Genomic DNA, 17,214 nt, shown 5'->3' with positions numbered 1-17,214 from the left:
GACTGTAACCACATATATCTTTCTAGCAGCAGCAATTTGTTCTTTTAAACAGTTGTACAGTTCCGGGAATATATCTCAATCACTTAGTTAGCATCCCCCTGACACAATCCTACATTTAGTTATTGAAGTTTAATACGTCTTAAAAGGTATTCATGATCTGGTTGCAAGCCTACAGTAACAAACCAACTTCTAGGTATGAGGCCGGAATGTATCCTGCTGTGCTTGGGATACATTTGGGATCTATTATTGTAGAGTTCTTGTTTGGGTTGAACCTTTTATTTTCTTTTTTGAAGGAGTTTAATTAAGACTTAAAATATACATATGAACAGAAAGAAAAAATCTAAGCAAACCAAAATCAGACAATTACAATAAAACATTTTAAAAAACCCCAAGGGCTGTTGATTTCATCTGCACTAGATACAAACACAGTTAAACAATGACTACTTGCTCTCTAGTTATACAGTTATAACATTAATTCTTAATTGCTCATACTAATAAGGTTCACACTTTTCTCTATATCTATTTACTTCTTGTTCTTCTCTTCAAAACCACAAACCATCAGTTCATTCTTGTCCATTAATTTAGATAAGTTTTTTTCCTCTAATCAACAGACTTAGTTTGGCCATCTCCACAAAGTCCAATAACCTCACAAACCATTCATTTGTTATGGGTATATATGTGGTTTCCATTTTTACTCATACATTAATCTCTCTTGCTGATGTGATATATAAAAACAATGTCCCTTTTTTTTATCTGTCTGTCCATACGATCCAAAAGAAAAAATTCTGGTTTCATTTGTGTACTTAACCTTAAGATCTTCCAAACTTTTTTTTTGCTTTACTTCAAGGCCCCCATAAATGATATTTACATTCTCCCTCTGAGCTAGAAGACATCTTTTGGGTGATTCCACTGTCCAATCAGGAAGACAGGAAAGTAGTGTAGTGGTTAAGAGCAGGTGTACGTTAGAGGAACTGGGTTTGATTCCCTGCTCTGCCACTTGAGCTGTGGAGGTTTATCTGGGGAATTCAGATTAGCCCAGGGGTCTGCAACCTGTGGCTCTCCAGATGTTCATGGACTACAAATCCCATCAGCCCCTGCCAGCATGGCCAATTGGCCATGCTGGCAGGGGTTGATGGGAATTATAGTCATCATCATCATCAACCTTTTATTGGCATGAGTTTAAAATACAACAGAGAGGTTGAGGAGAATCAAGCTAAAATAAATAGGTTCAGACATTGACTGTGTCAGCTTATTTGTTGTATTTTTAGGTAGTAAGTTGAACGTTACTTGTAGTTTATAGAGTTAGTGTTAGGTATAGTTGGTTTGTATTAGGTTTAGTTAGTGGTTGATTATTTTACATTAGTGCCTTGTCGTTACCCTATCACTTCTCATTAAGTTTGGCTTCGAGTTTAACTCACCACTTGGTTGCATGGAGGATAGTGAGTCCATTTCCCCTAGCTATGCCTCTGCCTGGAGGGAAGGACAGAAGGGACTGCTGCCTGTGAGCCCAGTTGGTGGGGGGGCGGGGTGGGTGGGGCAGGGGAGTCTGCCATCCCTTGTCTCAGAAAGCTGCTTTTATAAGCACTGGGGCTGGAGGCGGGGCTTGGAGAGGTGTGGCCTCACCCACGAATCCCCCATAAAAAATCTATACCTACGTCCCTGCTAAATACAGTCTGTAATAATTAAAGAAATGAACAGCCTTCCAGACCTTCTCTTCCTGCTTGGGGTCTTAAGAGAGGGAAATGGAACCTCCCTCCCACAGCTTGTACTCTAAGGAAGGTGTTTACATCCCCTCCCCTGGGTTTACCTGTCCTTCAGGGCCATGATGGAAATCCTCGCTACAATTGTTTCTGCTGAAGGTTTTTCTGGATATTGCAAGCAAAAATTCCTCCCTTTCCTGGATGCTGCTAGAGTGTTGAAGTCACTGAAAGTCCATTCATTTTAAATACTGCTAATATGTCAAATTCTTTTGGTTTTGACATTAAAAATCCAGTTCCCTTTCTAAAACTACCATCAAATCATTAGCAAATGCTCCTAATTTATAGGACTCTCTTAATTTTTATACCCCGCAATTTTCTCATTGAATCTTATGTCTGTATTCAATATTTCCAAAAGTAAAGTAACAAGAATGGAGATACTGGGAACTTTGTCTTTTTCTCGTCTGTATCTCACTTATTTTGTTAAATCTCCATCTTAATTATTTGTGCTGATTGTAATGTGTAAATTCATTTCACTCATTTTATAAAATTCTCTCCAAAGTCCATATTTTCGAAAACCTTAAACAAAAAATATCAGTTCAAATTATCAATCGCTTTCTCTCCAAGAAAAGTGCAAACTTTCTGAACAGATAAGTCGGTTTGAGTCTCTCTTTAAGTTCTTCTTGCTCAATGAATACAGGAATTCTACCTCACCCCCTCCCCCGGAAAAACACACACATAATGCCCCCTTTGAGAAACATTGCACAGAGTGTGATCTCAGGGTTGTTGTATGAATTCAACTATATGCCTGCTTCAGAATCTCCTGGTCTGCATGTTTCTTCCTGGAAACTTTTCTCCTTCCTCCCAACTGGCAGGGTACCAAGTCACTCCTTTGCTTTTCCTTGACTGTCTCATATAGGGTTTGGCTGCACTTGTCAAATTCCAGAGATCACGTCGCTTGCTTGGGGTGTGCTACATTGTTGTCAAGGTAATAAATACAAGTCTTTAAAAGCCGATGTGTTTGTAGTGTGACATATTAATAAATTGCATTACAGACTAAATTGAAAAATAAATCTTTGCCATTTCATCTTTGAAGGTGTCGCTATTAGTGGTTGTAGAAATTGGTGTTTTCCCACTCATCTGTGGTTGGTGGCTAGACATATGCTCACTGGTAAGATCAACATGATACTGCATTCTAAAGACAAATGTTATGCTTGAAAAGTATGCTAGTCCTATATTTAAACTGAAAACTGTAATAGATTTTTGTGCATATGACTATTAAGAAACAACTATTTCTAAAGCCCAGTGCATTACTGTGATTTGCTGAAAAACTACCACTGGGGTCTGAGAATTCTTGCTTTGAGCTGTTACACTTGAAGTAATTCATTTTAAAGTTTTCATTCCTGTATTAAAACAACATTTTCAGTTAATTCTATACAAAGTAACTTCCCAATGTACTGTCATAGTAATGACTTAAATATTTATTATAATATTATATTTATTTTGTTGAGAGGCCACGCGTCTTCGTTCTTACTATATATCTGTTACAACTATTTGCAACTTTATTATTATTATAAAAGTTGGTAAATATATTATTATTATGGTAGATTTCACAGCTGCCAGATTTTTAGCTGGTTGTTGGCCTTTCATTACAATTCAAGCCTCATCCATAAGCCTAGGAAGTTGTTATGTTTTGGTGTAGTATTCGTGCGGATCCCAGCAGGGCTGCCTTCTGAATTTGACAGATGTTAATCTTGTCAATTCGAAGATGTTTAAAGTGCTGCCCTAGTGTTTTCGGGTGTCCTTCACCTCAATCAATGCCTGTTCTTGACTTTTATTCACATAATCAGCCAGCACAGTATCATCATCGTCATCATCATCACTACTACTACTACTACTACTACTACTACTACTAATAATAATAATAATAATAATAATAATAATAATAACTACACCCATTCTGCCTAGTGTAGAGTTCTCGGTTTTGCTTTCATGGATTCCTGTGATTTCTCCTAGGAAATGTTTGATGCCACTTTGAAGGACAGGGAGTTGAGCTTTCAGTCTGCCCCTGGCACAACCATGTTCCTCCACTGGCTAGTGGGGATGGTGTATGTCTTCTATTTTGCGTCCTTCATCCTCTTGTTGAGAGAGGTAAGATCTTACTAGACTGCAATTTGCTGAAAACACGTTTGAAAGATCCTGCCAAATCAGTTCCAAACAAACCAGAGAGCAGGAACAAGTCAGATTTCTGCTGCTTCACCCATGGGTTGCATATGAGTGTAGATCACAGAGCTGGCTGCTGGATGGATCACAAGGAGCCATACCTTACCATACTATGGTCAGCTCTGCAATGCTATTCACTGCACCAGCTGTGGACGAGATGATGGGAGCTTGATGTAAGGGTTGCAGCACCCCACAGTATATTTTGTAGAGTCTCTGCACTCCATGTTACCCAAAATAGTGGGATCTGCCCCTTTTAGAGTGGGGGTAATTAGTGTGGTCAGACATGGTGTAACGAGAAGATGGGTAAGCTCGAGGTCTTTGTTATCAATGTCTGTGGAGATGGGTTTCTGCAAGAAATCACCAGGAGAACAGAGTAAATGTTTAACTATTTTTATTAGGAGTAAAATAATAAAAATACAAGCACACAAATGGTCAAAGCATACAGAGAGGTCACACAGTCCTAAGATGTATATAGTGTTGAGGGGATAGATTTGAAAAAGTGAGGGTTTTCAGGAAATAAAGCCAATAATTACCTGATCTAGGAATTGAATGGTCTGCCGAGCAGAGTCTAGTGACCTACACTGAGCTCTGGTAGAAGAGGAAAGGCAACACGTTGGGGACAGTATTAATCAGGCAAAGAGATGTCCAGAAAAATACTGACTACCGAATGCTGGATGAGGGGGCTAGTTATAGGAAGGAACAGGACCTCAGGTTAAGCAATGTGACCCTGATCTCCCAGGACAAAAAAGACTCCCGTCTTCTGGAGGGAAGGTAAGAGAGGGCCACTTAAGCTAAGCATTGGACACTTACATTAAGCGGGTAGTAAAATTGATGGCTGGACACATAGCTTAATGTTCCGCCCTGGGCTGGAGGACATCTTGTGGGTGGTTCCCACTGTCCCATTGGGAAGGCAGGAATTAAATTTTTTCCTCTTCCTGTTGGGCAGACCACCCCCTTTCCCCTCAGTTTAGTTCCTGCCTCCATGGGGAGCAGACCATTGGATTATCTGCTCTGCTTTGTTCCCCCATGAGCTCTCCCTACTCTTTCCTTCTTCCCTTCTCACTTGCCGTTTATGAGTCTTCCTGCAAGGCTACCTTCCCTTCTCCAGCACTCCCTTCCAGCAAGGAATCTTCACAACCCTTGCCTCCTCCTTTGCTGTCTCCTTCTCCTCCTTCTCCTCCCTCTCCCAAACCTGACCATGCCACGGAGCTCGGGGGGGCATCTGCTTTCTGCCGATGAGGGAGAGTGCCTGTTGCAAGCCGGCCTGCAGCAGCACTCTGCAGGCGCCCCAGACAGGGCTGTCCCAGCCTCAAAGAAGACAGCAGCGGCCGACAGCATACCACGCCCCCAGTATGGGCAGCCTCCCCACACCCAAAAGGCTGCCCTCCTGCACTACAACCAAGGAACAAATTTTTGCACCATGTCATCTCAAAGTCACTATCACAATATAGAACATGCCCCAACTCACAAATCTGAACACTCCCGGGGTCCCTAGTTAAACAACATTGAAAGTGATGCTGGTTTCTTTTGGGGTGGGGGTGGGGGGTCCACCCTGAAACAGCATCACTTTTAATGTTGTTTAGACAAGAGAGTCCAGATTCTCCTTTCAAATCCACCTTAAAGGGAGAATCTGGGCTACCTAGTTTAAACAACATTGAAAATGATGCTGTTTCAGGGTAGATTCCCAACCCATCACCCAAACAGCATCACTTTCAATGTTGGTTGTTGTGCATTTTCTGGGCTGCGTGACCGTGGTCTGGTAGATCTTGTCCCTAATGTTTCACCTGCATCTGTGGCTGGCATCTTCAGAGGTGTATCACAGAGAGAAGTCTGTTATACACTGTGTCCAGACTTCTCTTATAACAGACTTCTCTCTGTGATACATTTCTGAAGATTCCAGCCACAGATGCAGGTGAAACATTAGGGACAAGATCTACCAGACCACAGTCACAAAGCCTGGAAAACCCACGACAACCAGTTGAATCCATCTGTGAAAGCCTTCGACAATACTTTCAATGTTTTTTTAATCTAGGGAGCTCAGATTCTCCCTTTAAATCCATGCAGAAGGGTGGGAGGTGATTTAAAGGAAGAATCTGGGGAAAATTGGAGGGTGCCTGTCAGGGGAGCAATGTTTAAGTTAGCAGTACCAAAATTTCAGGCTACTTTCAGGAGCCTCTCCTGATGATACCAGCCAGGTTTGGTGAAGTTTGGTTCAGGGGGTCCAAAGTTATGGACCTTCAAAAGGGTAGCCCCATCTACTCTTGTAAACAATGGGGGATGGGGCACCCCCTTGGGGGTCCATAACTTTGGATGCCCTGAACCAAACCTCACCAAACCTGTCTGGTATCATCAGGATTGTCATCTGATGGGAGCCTGAAATTTTGGTGCTGCTAGCCTAAAAACTGTGTCCCCTGCCGGCCAACAAAGTAAAAACAGGCAAAAACGTTTTAAAATATATTTTCAATTTTGGCGCCCCCTGCAGGCGTGTGCCTGGCGCGTCGTGCACCTCCCGCCCCCGGTAGCTTTGCCTCTGCACCTCAGTGGCTTTTAGGCCACATCCCTGTTGCCTCCCCCCTCCATCCCCACACATATGGGAACACACACCTCTTCTAACACTATAGACACACTTATGTATTTTACAAATAAAACCAGACAAACATGGTAAAAGTTAAACAATTTATTGAACTGTTTTAGCAATATGAAAGGGTATGTTTCCATCTCAGCCATTATTTCTTCACAGTTTTAATGAGATGGACATGCTTGATGCAGTGATATTTGCTTCTCAACATCACACTGTTGGCAGGGGCTAAACCATGGCTGCTTGGGTGACACGGAGACAATACAGTGAATGGCACCCCATGTTGGCACTGCACTGCTAGGCCATCTCAAGAGTTGGCAGGATGGGTGGAGACACGGTTGACTCAAAAACAGGGCTCCTCCATCCGCCATGGTTTGGTCTGGTAACACCTACCATTGGCTGAGGGGAGAAGAACGTGTCCAGCAAATGTGGGAAGGAAAAGGGAATTTTCAAACATCTCAGACAAGGAGCAGAGAGAACAAGCATGCTGTCAGACCTTGGGTCTGGAAATAATAGAAACTATAGATTTGCTCTAAAGTCTTTATTTCAATTCGAAAGGTAAACGTAAGCAAAGACAAATCTGAAGATTCTCGCTCAAAACTACTGCCTATATTCCCCAAGGTTCCCCGCGCCCCACACCCCCATCCAAACTCCTCTCTCGATTCCCAATACATAGCACTACAGGCCTGGGAACAGTTCACACTTCCCACATGATAAGATCGGCCTTTCCGGGCTACCAAGGCCGCCTGGACACCTGCAGAGATTAAAGATCACACAGTTCCCCTTGCACTGGATTAGCTCATTAGTCATTATTACTGTCCATTTATTGTACTGTTCAGTGACATAGAGAAATCTTGCGACACCTGAAAGACTAAAATCTTAATTCTTCTGCCAGCTTCATTGAGTCAGAGCTCACTTTGTTGCTTTGGAGATGCAGCAGCCTAATGGACTGTAAACTCCAGTGACAGATTTCTACTATCTGTGAATGTGATATGGCCACATTATGCATATTTCCCAGAAGTGTAAACACTTTATTTGTGAGGATTACTGCTTAGTGGTGTTGCATGCTGTAACGGACCTGAAGGGCTGGTGTGAAGCAGGACTGCTTAAAGAGGCCTGGGTGACAGAAACAGTAAGGCAGCAGGTCCTAATTTTAATAAAAGCAAGGTGATTGGTCGATGGAAGGCACTGTTGCCCTTGGCCAATGTAAGGGGGCGCTAAAACGCTGCTAGATAAACAGAAAGACAGAGAGAGCCTGTCAGACAGTTCTCCGTTGGGAGTTCTGAAGAGAGCAGCTCGTGTTCAGTGGAGAGCAGAGTCTGTGGAGGGAAGTCTCCCCGCTCTGCCTCTGGGGAAAAGGAACTCTGGTCCAGCTCAGATAGCTGGCAGGATTCTGGTGACTCTCCTCAAGCAAAGGAAGCTTGTGAGAGGATAGACGGCACTGGCTTTTTGGTGCAGAGCGAAGCGCCGGCCAGAGGCTTGTCAGTAGACACTGACCAGATCCAGGAGTCTGTCCAGCCCCTGTACCATACCAGTCTGGGAAGCCCCCAAACCTCTAGGCAGAGAGGGTTTGGTGTTTGTGAGTGAGTGAGGTAGGCTGTGTAATGCCTGAAACTCACAGGGCCAGGACTGTGTGTGTGTGAAACAGTGGGTAGTGGAAGAAATAAGGTCAAGGGTTTGTCTGTGAGGAAAAGTAAAGTACCGTATATACTCGTGTATAAGTCGACCCACATATAAGTCGAGGCACTTAATTTTACCACAAAAAACTGGGAAAACTTATTGACTCGCGTATAAGTCGAGGGTGGAAAATGCAGCAGCTGCTGGTAAATTTCAAAAATAAAAATAGATACCAATAAAATTACATCAATTGAGGCATCAGTAGTTTAAATGTTTTTGAATATTTATTTCAAAGAAAAACAGTAAACTGGCTCTGTAAGTGGAAAAGAGGGTCAACAAGAACAATATGGTCTCAACAGTAACTTTAAAAGTACAAAAACCTTAGCTCAATCAGCAACCAAGCTAAAACACAGGAGTTAAAATCCTTCAAAACTGGATTCCTCATCATCATCTGTATGTCCAAATGTAACCCAACTAAGATTTTAAGAGGGATATTATCAGAAATGGAAAATTTACTGTTAGCTTCCATTGTAAACAATGGGGGATGGGGCACCCTTTTGGGGATCAATAACTTTGGATCCCCTGACCCAAACTTCACCAAACCTGGCTGGTATCATAAAGGGGCTCTCCTGATGAGACCAGACAGGTTTGGTGAAGTTTGGTTCAGAGGGTCCAAAGTTATGGACCCTCAAAAGGGTAGCCTCATCTACTAATAGCTCCCATTGAAAACAATGGGGAATGGGGGCACCTCCTTTGGGGGTCCATAACTTTGGATCCCCTGACCCAAACTTCACCAAACCTGGCTGGTATCATAAAGGGGCTCTCCTGATGAGAACAGACAGGTTTGGTGAAGTTTGGTTCAGAGGGTCCAAAGTTATGGACCCTCAAAAAGGTAGCCTCATCTACTAATAGCTCCCATTGAAAACAATGGGAAATGGGTGCACCTCCTTTGGGGGTCCATAGCTTTGGACCCCCTGAACCAAACATCACCAAACTTGACTGGTATCATCAGGAGGGTCCTCTGAGGGTACCCTGAAATTTTGGTGTCGCTAGCATAAAAATGGCGCCCCCTGCTGGCCGGCAAAGTAAAAACACCAAAAAAAATTAATGACCCGCATATAAGTCGAGGGGAGCTTTTTCAGCATTAAAAATGTGCTGAAAAATTCGACTTATACATGAGTATATACAGTATATAAAAGCCAAGTTGTTTCTGAGAGACACCTGCGTGTGTTCAGTGGAGAGCAGAGTCTGTGAAGGGAAGTAGCTTTTTGGTGCAGTGTGGGTTAAGTCTGAGAAACCTAAATAACAACTGAAGCTCTGTAACTTTTAAGTGAAAAGAACCTCTCTGGAACCATCAAGCGTTAGTACCTCTCTGAGCCAGTTTAAGAAGGCTTTCTTTTGTTTTCAAAATAAATTTCATTTGTTGTGTTCAAGTTACCCTCATGCCAGCCTGCGTTTGTGTGTGAGAGGTTGAAGAGTGCCTGTCTGAGAGACTAGAATCCCAGCTAATTTTGAGTTCCCTCCATTTTTTGTATATGGGACTCTTAAGGACATTCCCCTCAGACCAAGAGCAAATGTGAGGTGGGATCCTTTATATATTTGGCAACCAGCAGCAGTTTTTTTGGGGATTCCTAGTTCCTTCCCTTTAATGGTGGCAGCAGAGGAAAAAAAGAAGATCCCTGAACACTAGCCTAGGATATTTTGGGTGGCAAAGGAAACCCCACTGGTCAGTTTAGGGGAACCTTGATTGTAGGCCACCCGTCCCGTTACAATTGGTGGCTAGTGGTGGGTTAAAATATCTCTCCCTCGCCTTGAATATAAGTGACCCCGTTACACATGCCATGGTCGTTATCAGTGGTTCTGTCCAAATGCTGTGGAAGCGCAGGGCCTGCCCCAATGTCTGCCCCACTCGTAACACCACCCTGAGATGCCATACCCCGACTTCCCATCACCCCCCACCCCCGCGGCCAACCTTTGGCTGCTTCTGCTGTGTTGCAACTCTTTTCCCCTCTCCACCACCCCCCCTCCTCTCCCCACCTGGCCAATCTGTGTTCATCTATGGGCATAACTCGATTTAAGTTGTTTCTCCGGGATTGCCAGCGTCTCCACACAGCCATTTTGTCATGATGTGAAAGTGGCTCCTTCACTTTGGGCAGGTTGGGGTGTGTGTGGATATAATATTTTGACTGGGTTTATGCCATGATGAAAAGTAATTGAATCTTTGGTTTCTAAAATTAAAAGCTGAATGATAGGAAAAATTAATTCCAAACTTTTTAACGCTTCTGCTGTTAATGTTGCTTTTTGTATTTTCCTTACTAGTGTCAGTTTCCTTTTTTCAGGTACTTAGACCAGGTGTCCTGTGGTTTTTGAGGAATTTAAATGATCCAGACTTTAATCCAGTTCAAGAAATGATTCACTTACCTATATATAGACATCTCAGAAGATTTATTCTATCAGTGGTGAGCATTTTTCCAGTTTGTGAAATTATGGTTATGTTACTAAAGCCACTGTTTGTTATTGTTGATGTTTGTTTTTATTCACTTATTTGTAATCCCCTCTTGTGGAATAAACTCTGGAATAGTTTTAGGTTCCAAAGAGACTAATGTTATCCCAAATGCTGTTTATATGTTAAGTGCCATCGAGTCACTTCTAATTCCTGGTGAGTGAGTGTCCTCTGAAACTTCCTCTCGTGAACAGCCTTATTATTGTTGTTGTTGTTGTTGTTGTTGTTGTTGTTGTTGTTGTTGTTTATTGGATTTAATAAACCGCCCACCCCCGAAGGGCTCTGGGCGCTGCTGCTCTTGCTCAGGTCATGCTGAGGTCTGCCACTTCCTGTAAACTGTCAGTCCACCTCATGTTGGGTCTTCCTCTTTTCCTGTCGCTTTCAACTTTCCCACCTTTATTGCCTTTTTCCAGTGACTCCTGCCTTCTCCTAATGCTTTTCCTCAAATGCTGTTCCTGCAAAAGGATTGGATTTTTTGGGAAACATTTTTTAAAAGCTTAAATTTCAGCAGTTGTAAAAATGTCTGCGTTGCAGCTCCTTTTCCTGGGTATTTGTTGGAATTGCTGTGTTTTTGATTGCTAAAAAAAAGTTGTGAGTCAGTTATTTTAATGATGAAACAACAGGGTGCTTTTTGTATGGTTCGCACGGAATGTATAGCAGGATCTGAGCTAGAGAGCTCAGATCCAGGATCTGAGCTAGAGAGCTCAGATCCAGGACTTATGTCTTTTAATCTCCCCCCGTTTCGCCCCACACCAAATGTCCATTACAGTTTCTACTACAAAGCTACAAAGGACTTGGGAACCTTTCACACCTCTTTGAAGATGGGCTGGCGCCAGGAGATTGCTAACAGGAGATTGTTAGGAAGGGAAGAGGGAAACAGGAAACAGGAAAACAATTTTAAATCACACACAGCAAGACATCAAGATACTGACAGACATGGTCCTGACATTCCGCCCCCCTTAAGACCTCCCCCCATTTTGGCCAATTGGGGTAAGCCCGGTGAAACGCCTTCACCAAGCGAGGGGCTCAGACATGTACGGAATCGGCCCATTCATTGTCCCCAGGCGGGAAATGGGTCCAAGCGATCAAATACTGTAGCCGTCCACGATGCACCCGGGAATCTAACACTTCTTTCATCTTGTGGTGAGGCTCGCCCCTCACCTCAACAGGGGCGGGCGCCACCGGACAAGGGTGCCAGTCATCCGGGGGAGGCGCCTTCTTGAGGAGGCTGCAATGGAAAACAGGATGTACAGACTTCAAGATTTTAGGCAACTGTAACTCGGCTGTCACATCATTAATCACTCTGAGCACCTAAAAGGTCCAATATATTTTTTTCCAGCTTTCTACACCCCTGCAGACACCGCAAGTTCTTGGTGGACAAATTTTACACCATTTTACACCATTTTACACCGTTTTCACACCACTGTTTTTGGCCCATGCGGAATGAGCCTAGGACTGTGGTGGTGAACCTTTGGCACTCCAGATGTTATGGACTACAATTCCCAATTGGCCATGCTGGCAGGGCTGATGGGAATTGTAATCCATAACATCTGGAGTGCCAAAGGTTCTCCACCACTGGCCTAGGATAAGGAGCAATGGATTAAAAATATAGGAAAAGAGATCCCACCTAACATTAGGAAGAACTTTCTGACAGTAAGGGCTATTTGACTGTGGAATACGCTGCCTTGGAGGGTGGTGAAGTTTATTTCTTTGGAGGTTTTTAAATAGAGGCAGAATGGCCATCTGTCAAAAGTGCTTTGATTGTGTGTTTGTTCCTTCATGTGTTTGTTCCTTCATGGTTGGAGTCAATGGCCCTTGTGGTTTCTTCCAACCCTATGATTCTATGCCTCCTATCATAAACATTATTCCTGTATGCGCTGAGATCATAGAGATCTAGGTGATTGAGATACGTTACCAGAACTGTACAACTACTTTAAATAACAAATTGCTGCTGCTAGAAATATATATGTAACCAGGCTGCTATATGTATCCACTGCTATCTGTGCATTCTTCCTTGATCTTTACTTTATTGCTTCACACACTTTCCAGACAATGAGGCTTCCCCTGGTACTCCTGTCCCATGGGAACTTTGGTACATTCATTATCTTGTAGGGCAGGAAGCGAGGTGGCTTTCTCTTGCTATCTGCCGTCGACCTTGGGGTGCCTTAGCTCCAAAGATTTTTCACAAACTCATTTCAAAGTTTTTCACAAACTCTTGGGAAAACGGGAGTGGGTTTCTCTGCAGGGGATAAGGGGGACTGTGAAGGCTAGCTTCGTCAGAACGGGCTTTGCCAAATGTGGTGCTTCGATGCCTATTCAATAAATGGGACTGATCAATACTTCAGAGTCCATTTATTGGATTAATGTTGCGAAACCAAACACAGAGTAATAAACTTTCTCTTGTCATTTAAAAATCATGTACTAAAAATAATTGCATTAGGGTTTTTTCCAGTTCAAGTCTACTAAATGGCCAACTCCTTGGAGATAAACAAACAAGATCAGAATTCAGCTTCAGCAACATTTTTTAATACACATGCTTGAAAGTGTGCCTTTGAAATCCTAAAATGGTTGTAAGCAAACTGGATTTTGATTTCCGTGCACTTGCTTGTTTCCTCTAACATGCAGCTTCCCTTTCCGTTTCCTGATCAGCATCCTTCATAATTGGCTGTGATGTCTGAATCAGCCAATTGCAGTGAGCCTTTGCTCTCCAAATCAGACGTGGAAACAGTGGTTCAAAGTAGGCTTCTGATTCTGATTGTCTGCCAGGTGCTAAATGTGATTTGCTCAGCTGGATTCCATGATAGACTGTGGTTAACTGCTTAACAGAAGTAAAACTGATGTGAAGGGGGAGAAGGAGTGTGCATGCTCACAATTAATTCACAATTCTCCAGACCAAATTGTTCCCACGTGTGAATAGGTTGTAAGGTAGAAAATGTAGAAAAATGTGGAAAAACCATTACAGCATTTCTTTCTTGTTGCAGATTGTCTTTGGGTCAATTGTCTTGCTCATGCTATGGCTTCCTATACGAATTATTAAATATCTTCTGCCTAATTTTCTTCCTTACAATGTAATGCTTTACAGGTAAGACTACTTTGTAAAAAAAAGTCAACTTTGAACTGTGAACTGCTTCAGTGTTTTTCCTCAGTTTTTACATATGTGAAGGTTGAAGAATGTTAGAATTCTGTTTTTTTAATTTTGTAGGAACAAGAGATGCTCCATTAAATCTATCATTTGTAGGAGTATTGTACATGTTATCTGAATTTTTTTACTTTACAAAGTTCTTTGAGCCCTTTAAATGAAGTACTTACAGTACTTTTTTATGTAACCACAGAACTACTTGGCTGCATGTGTGTGAAAAAAATCAATCAATCAATAATGATTTAATAATTACTCCTCTGTAATGTCAGTGTCTCTTTTTCCCAACAGCGATGCTCCTGTGAGTGAACTTTCCCTGGAGCTCCTTTTACTTCAGGTGGTCCTGCCAGCTTTGCTTGAACAAGGACACACAAGGCAGTGGTTGAAGGGCCTTGTGCGAGCCTGGACAGTCACTGCTGGGTTCTTACTGTAAGTATAAGCTCAACCCCTCAGCTATCTCAGTTGCTGCTCTCTCAACTGATCCTGTTTTAGCTGCTTTGGGGTAATGGTACATGTGCATGTTGTACAGCAGTTGAGTTCACCCTTCTGGACAGAGATCCTGGTCCTTTCTTTGCATGTGGAAATTAGAGATGTGAAGGCCGGGGGGAAGGGGGTGGGGTGATTGGAAGAATCTGGGGGAAAATGTTTTCCCCATGACCCTTTTTCAGTTTTTTTCAGCTGGAAAAAATGGGAATTTTGGGGAGTACAGAAAAAACCTCCTATGAAATACTTTATCTATTAGAATGAGTGAAATGCTTTTAAAGGCAAATTGGGCATATGTTAGGTTTCATCCATATAGCCAATAAACAGACTCTGTAGAAATAGCAGCACTTAAATCCAAGGATACATTTCTGTATCTGGAAAGATACCTCATCTTCATGAAGGGAGCATGCAGATCTTTCATTCCTTCTGACCTGATTTATGGTTGACCACAGGGGCAGAATGCCCATTGGGCAAGGTGGGCAGCTGCCCAGGGCACCACCTTGAGGTGGGCATCAAAATGCAAGGTTCGTTTTGGGGTATTTTTAGTGGTTTTCCATTTTTGGCCTGCAGGGGGCGCAGTTTTTAGGCTAGCGGCACCAAATGTCCCCCACCCCCCAGCCTGCAACCCCCAGGTTGCAGGAATTGACAGGAATACAGAAAACTCAATACAGAACAAAGGAATTGACAGGAATACAGAAAACTCAATACAGAACAAAGATTCTTGGGCAATTTCTGGGATGTTCCTGCAGGGGGGCCATTTTTGGAGGTATCAGCACCAAAATTTCAGGGTATCATCTGGAGACTGTCATGATGGCACCCCCCAAGTGTGGTGCAGTTTGGTTTATGGGGTCCAAAGTTATGGACCCTCAAAAGGGTAGCCCCATCTCCTTAGCAAAGAATGGGGGATGGGGCACCCCCTTTGAGGGTCCATAACTTTGGACCCCCTAAACCAAATTTCGCCAAACTTGGGGGGGTCCCATCAGGACAGTTTCCACATGATACCCTGAAATTTGGGTGCCGATACATCCAAAAATGCGCCCCCTGCAGGAACATCCCAGAAATTTGCCCAAGAATCTTTGTTCTGTATTGAGTTTTCTGTATTGCTGTCCATGGGGGTTGCAGGCTGGGGGGCACATTTCTAAAGTCACAGCCTCAAAACTTTCAGGGTCTCATCAGGAGACTGCCCTGATGATACCCCCCAGGTTTGGTGCAGTTTGGTTCAGGGGGGCCAAAGTTATGGACCCTCAAAACTGTAGCTTCCATCTCCTATTAGCTCCCACTGGAAACAATGGGGGATGGAGCACCCCCTTTGGGAGTCCATAACTTTAGACTCGTTGAACCAAACCTCACCAACCATGGGGGGTAGCATAAGGACAGTCTCCTGATGATACGCTGAAATTCTGGTCCTGATATTTCTAAAAATGCACCCCCTGCAGGCACCAATGTCCTGGTACAAAACAAAATTGGTCATGGTGGAGTGGCCGCCCATGGGTGGGGGGGCATCCAACTCAGGTTTTGCCCAGGACTACAGTTTGCCTCGTTACGCCCCTGGTTGACCACCTCTCAAACATATATCCACAGATTGGGTAAGAAGAAGTTTACTATCCTAACTTGCTAGAGGGGAAAAATCAGAGGGAAGTAAGGCAGAAACTGCACCAAAGCCTTGGAAAAAAATTATTCCTTGGAAAACTGAGCTCTCTCAGTAAAAACTAAGGAACATGTACTAAGATAGCATAGGGTGCATCAACTTGCAAATTTCTCTTAAGCACTGGGTATATTTACAGTCTTGCTTATAGAAAACCAAGGCTTAAATTCCATAAATATGTCAAATGTTGCAATATTATATGCTAAGCATGTTATAAATGAAGCATTTTATGTTATGTTGTAAATTAGTTTAGGTTTGATAGGACAATAAGTATTGCATAGATTTCAGTTTTTCCCCAAATCAGTGGTTTTTCCCAAGGCTTCAAAATTTCCAGAAATTTAATGTCTCTAGTGGAAAGACAATATGTTTAAAAATATCACAAGGAAAACCTGAGGCTTTGAGACACAACCAAGTTAGCCTCTTCACCATCTGAGGCTGCACTCAGGTGTCGCAATGAGTTCCAGTGGAGCTTGATAGAAGAACTGAAACTACCCAGTTCTTTAGCAGAGTAAAAACAAATGTAGCAGAGTTATAAAAAGGAGTTATCCTTTAATAAAGTTCTAAGTATAAAAAGTCAGGTTATAAAAATATATTTACAAAAAGAGGAAGACAAAATGGTGGTCATGTGCTAGAAAGCACTTGGCAAGCAAGCCAGCTTACACAATAAGCAAATAAGGAAAAAATATACAGCAGCACAGCACACAACCATGCAGCATAAGGAGCAAAAAAGGTAAAAGGGAGAGGAGAGAGATGGATGGATGGATGTGGAGCATACAAGCTACACCATAATATGCAGACATTAAAGGTCACCCTCATTAACTAACAGCTGTCTTGCATTAACACACAGTAACCAAATGGTGCAACTATGTTGCTCCTGCAATTACTTGCAAGAGATGCCAAATATTCTACAGCTGTGGTGTACATAAATATGACTTCTTGCCATGTTTGTGGCTCATTCTTCTCCTGTTTGAACCAAACTCACTTGTTCTCTATTACTTCTGAATGCAAATGCCTTCATGAATTGGAGTTGAAGTAGCCAGTTTAATCTAGATTTAGAATCCTGGCTTATGTCCACTCAAGAGAGGGTTGTAGGGTCCAGAGATTGTTTCAGATTTGGAATCCTTAATCATGTGTGAGGGAGGGAGAAAGGAATGGGGAGGCGGAGCCACTGTCACAGAGTAGCCAAACCTTAGCTGGAGAGAAATGGCCACAACTTTATTGAAAACAGCAGTGTGTTCATGGCAAAGCATGGGGCCACCATCCTGTCATCCAGCAAATATCAGGCAACCCAACTTGTCTTCTGAGATCTCCCCTCCACCCTCCACCAGCCAA

General features: G+C 42.9%; 1 protein-coding gene across 1 annotated transcript in view; it reads left to right on the top strand.

Annotated features, from left to right (window-relative positions):
* Positions 1 to 17,214, top strand: part of LOC125443630 (E3 ubiquitin-protein ligase MARCHF6) — a 101,783-nt gene that overhangs the window by 68,170 nt on the left and 16,399 nt on the right. Inside the window, exons 13-18 of the mRNA XM_048515869.1 lie at positions 2,617 to 2,685; positions 2,794 to 2,868; positions 3,714 to 3,848; positions 10,455 to 10,574; positions 13,600 to 13,700; positions 14,046 to 14,183. Of these exons, the coding sequence (XP_048371826.1) occupies positions 2,617 to 2,685; positions 2,794 to 2,868; positions 3,714 to 3,848; positions 10,455 to 10,574; positions 13,600 to 13,700; positions 14,046 to 14,183 (638 nt within the window). The remainder of the gene's footprint in view (positions 1 to 2,616; positions 2,686 to 2,793; positions 2,869 to 3,713; positions 3,849 to 10,454; positions 10,575 to 13,599; positions 13,701 to 14,045; positions 14,184 to 17,214) is intronic.

This window comes from Sphaerodactylus townsendi, linkage group LG14 (genome assembly GCF_021028975.2).
Source record: "Sphaerodactylus townsendi isolate TG3544 linkage group LG14, MPM_Stown_v2.3, whole genome shotgun sequence".
NCBI lineage: Eukaryota > Metazoa > Chordata > Lepidosauria > Squamata > Sphaerodactylidae > Sphaerodactylus > Sphaerodactylus townsendi.
This window is presented reverse-complemented; position numbering and strand designations above follow the sequence as displayed.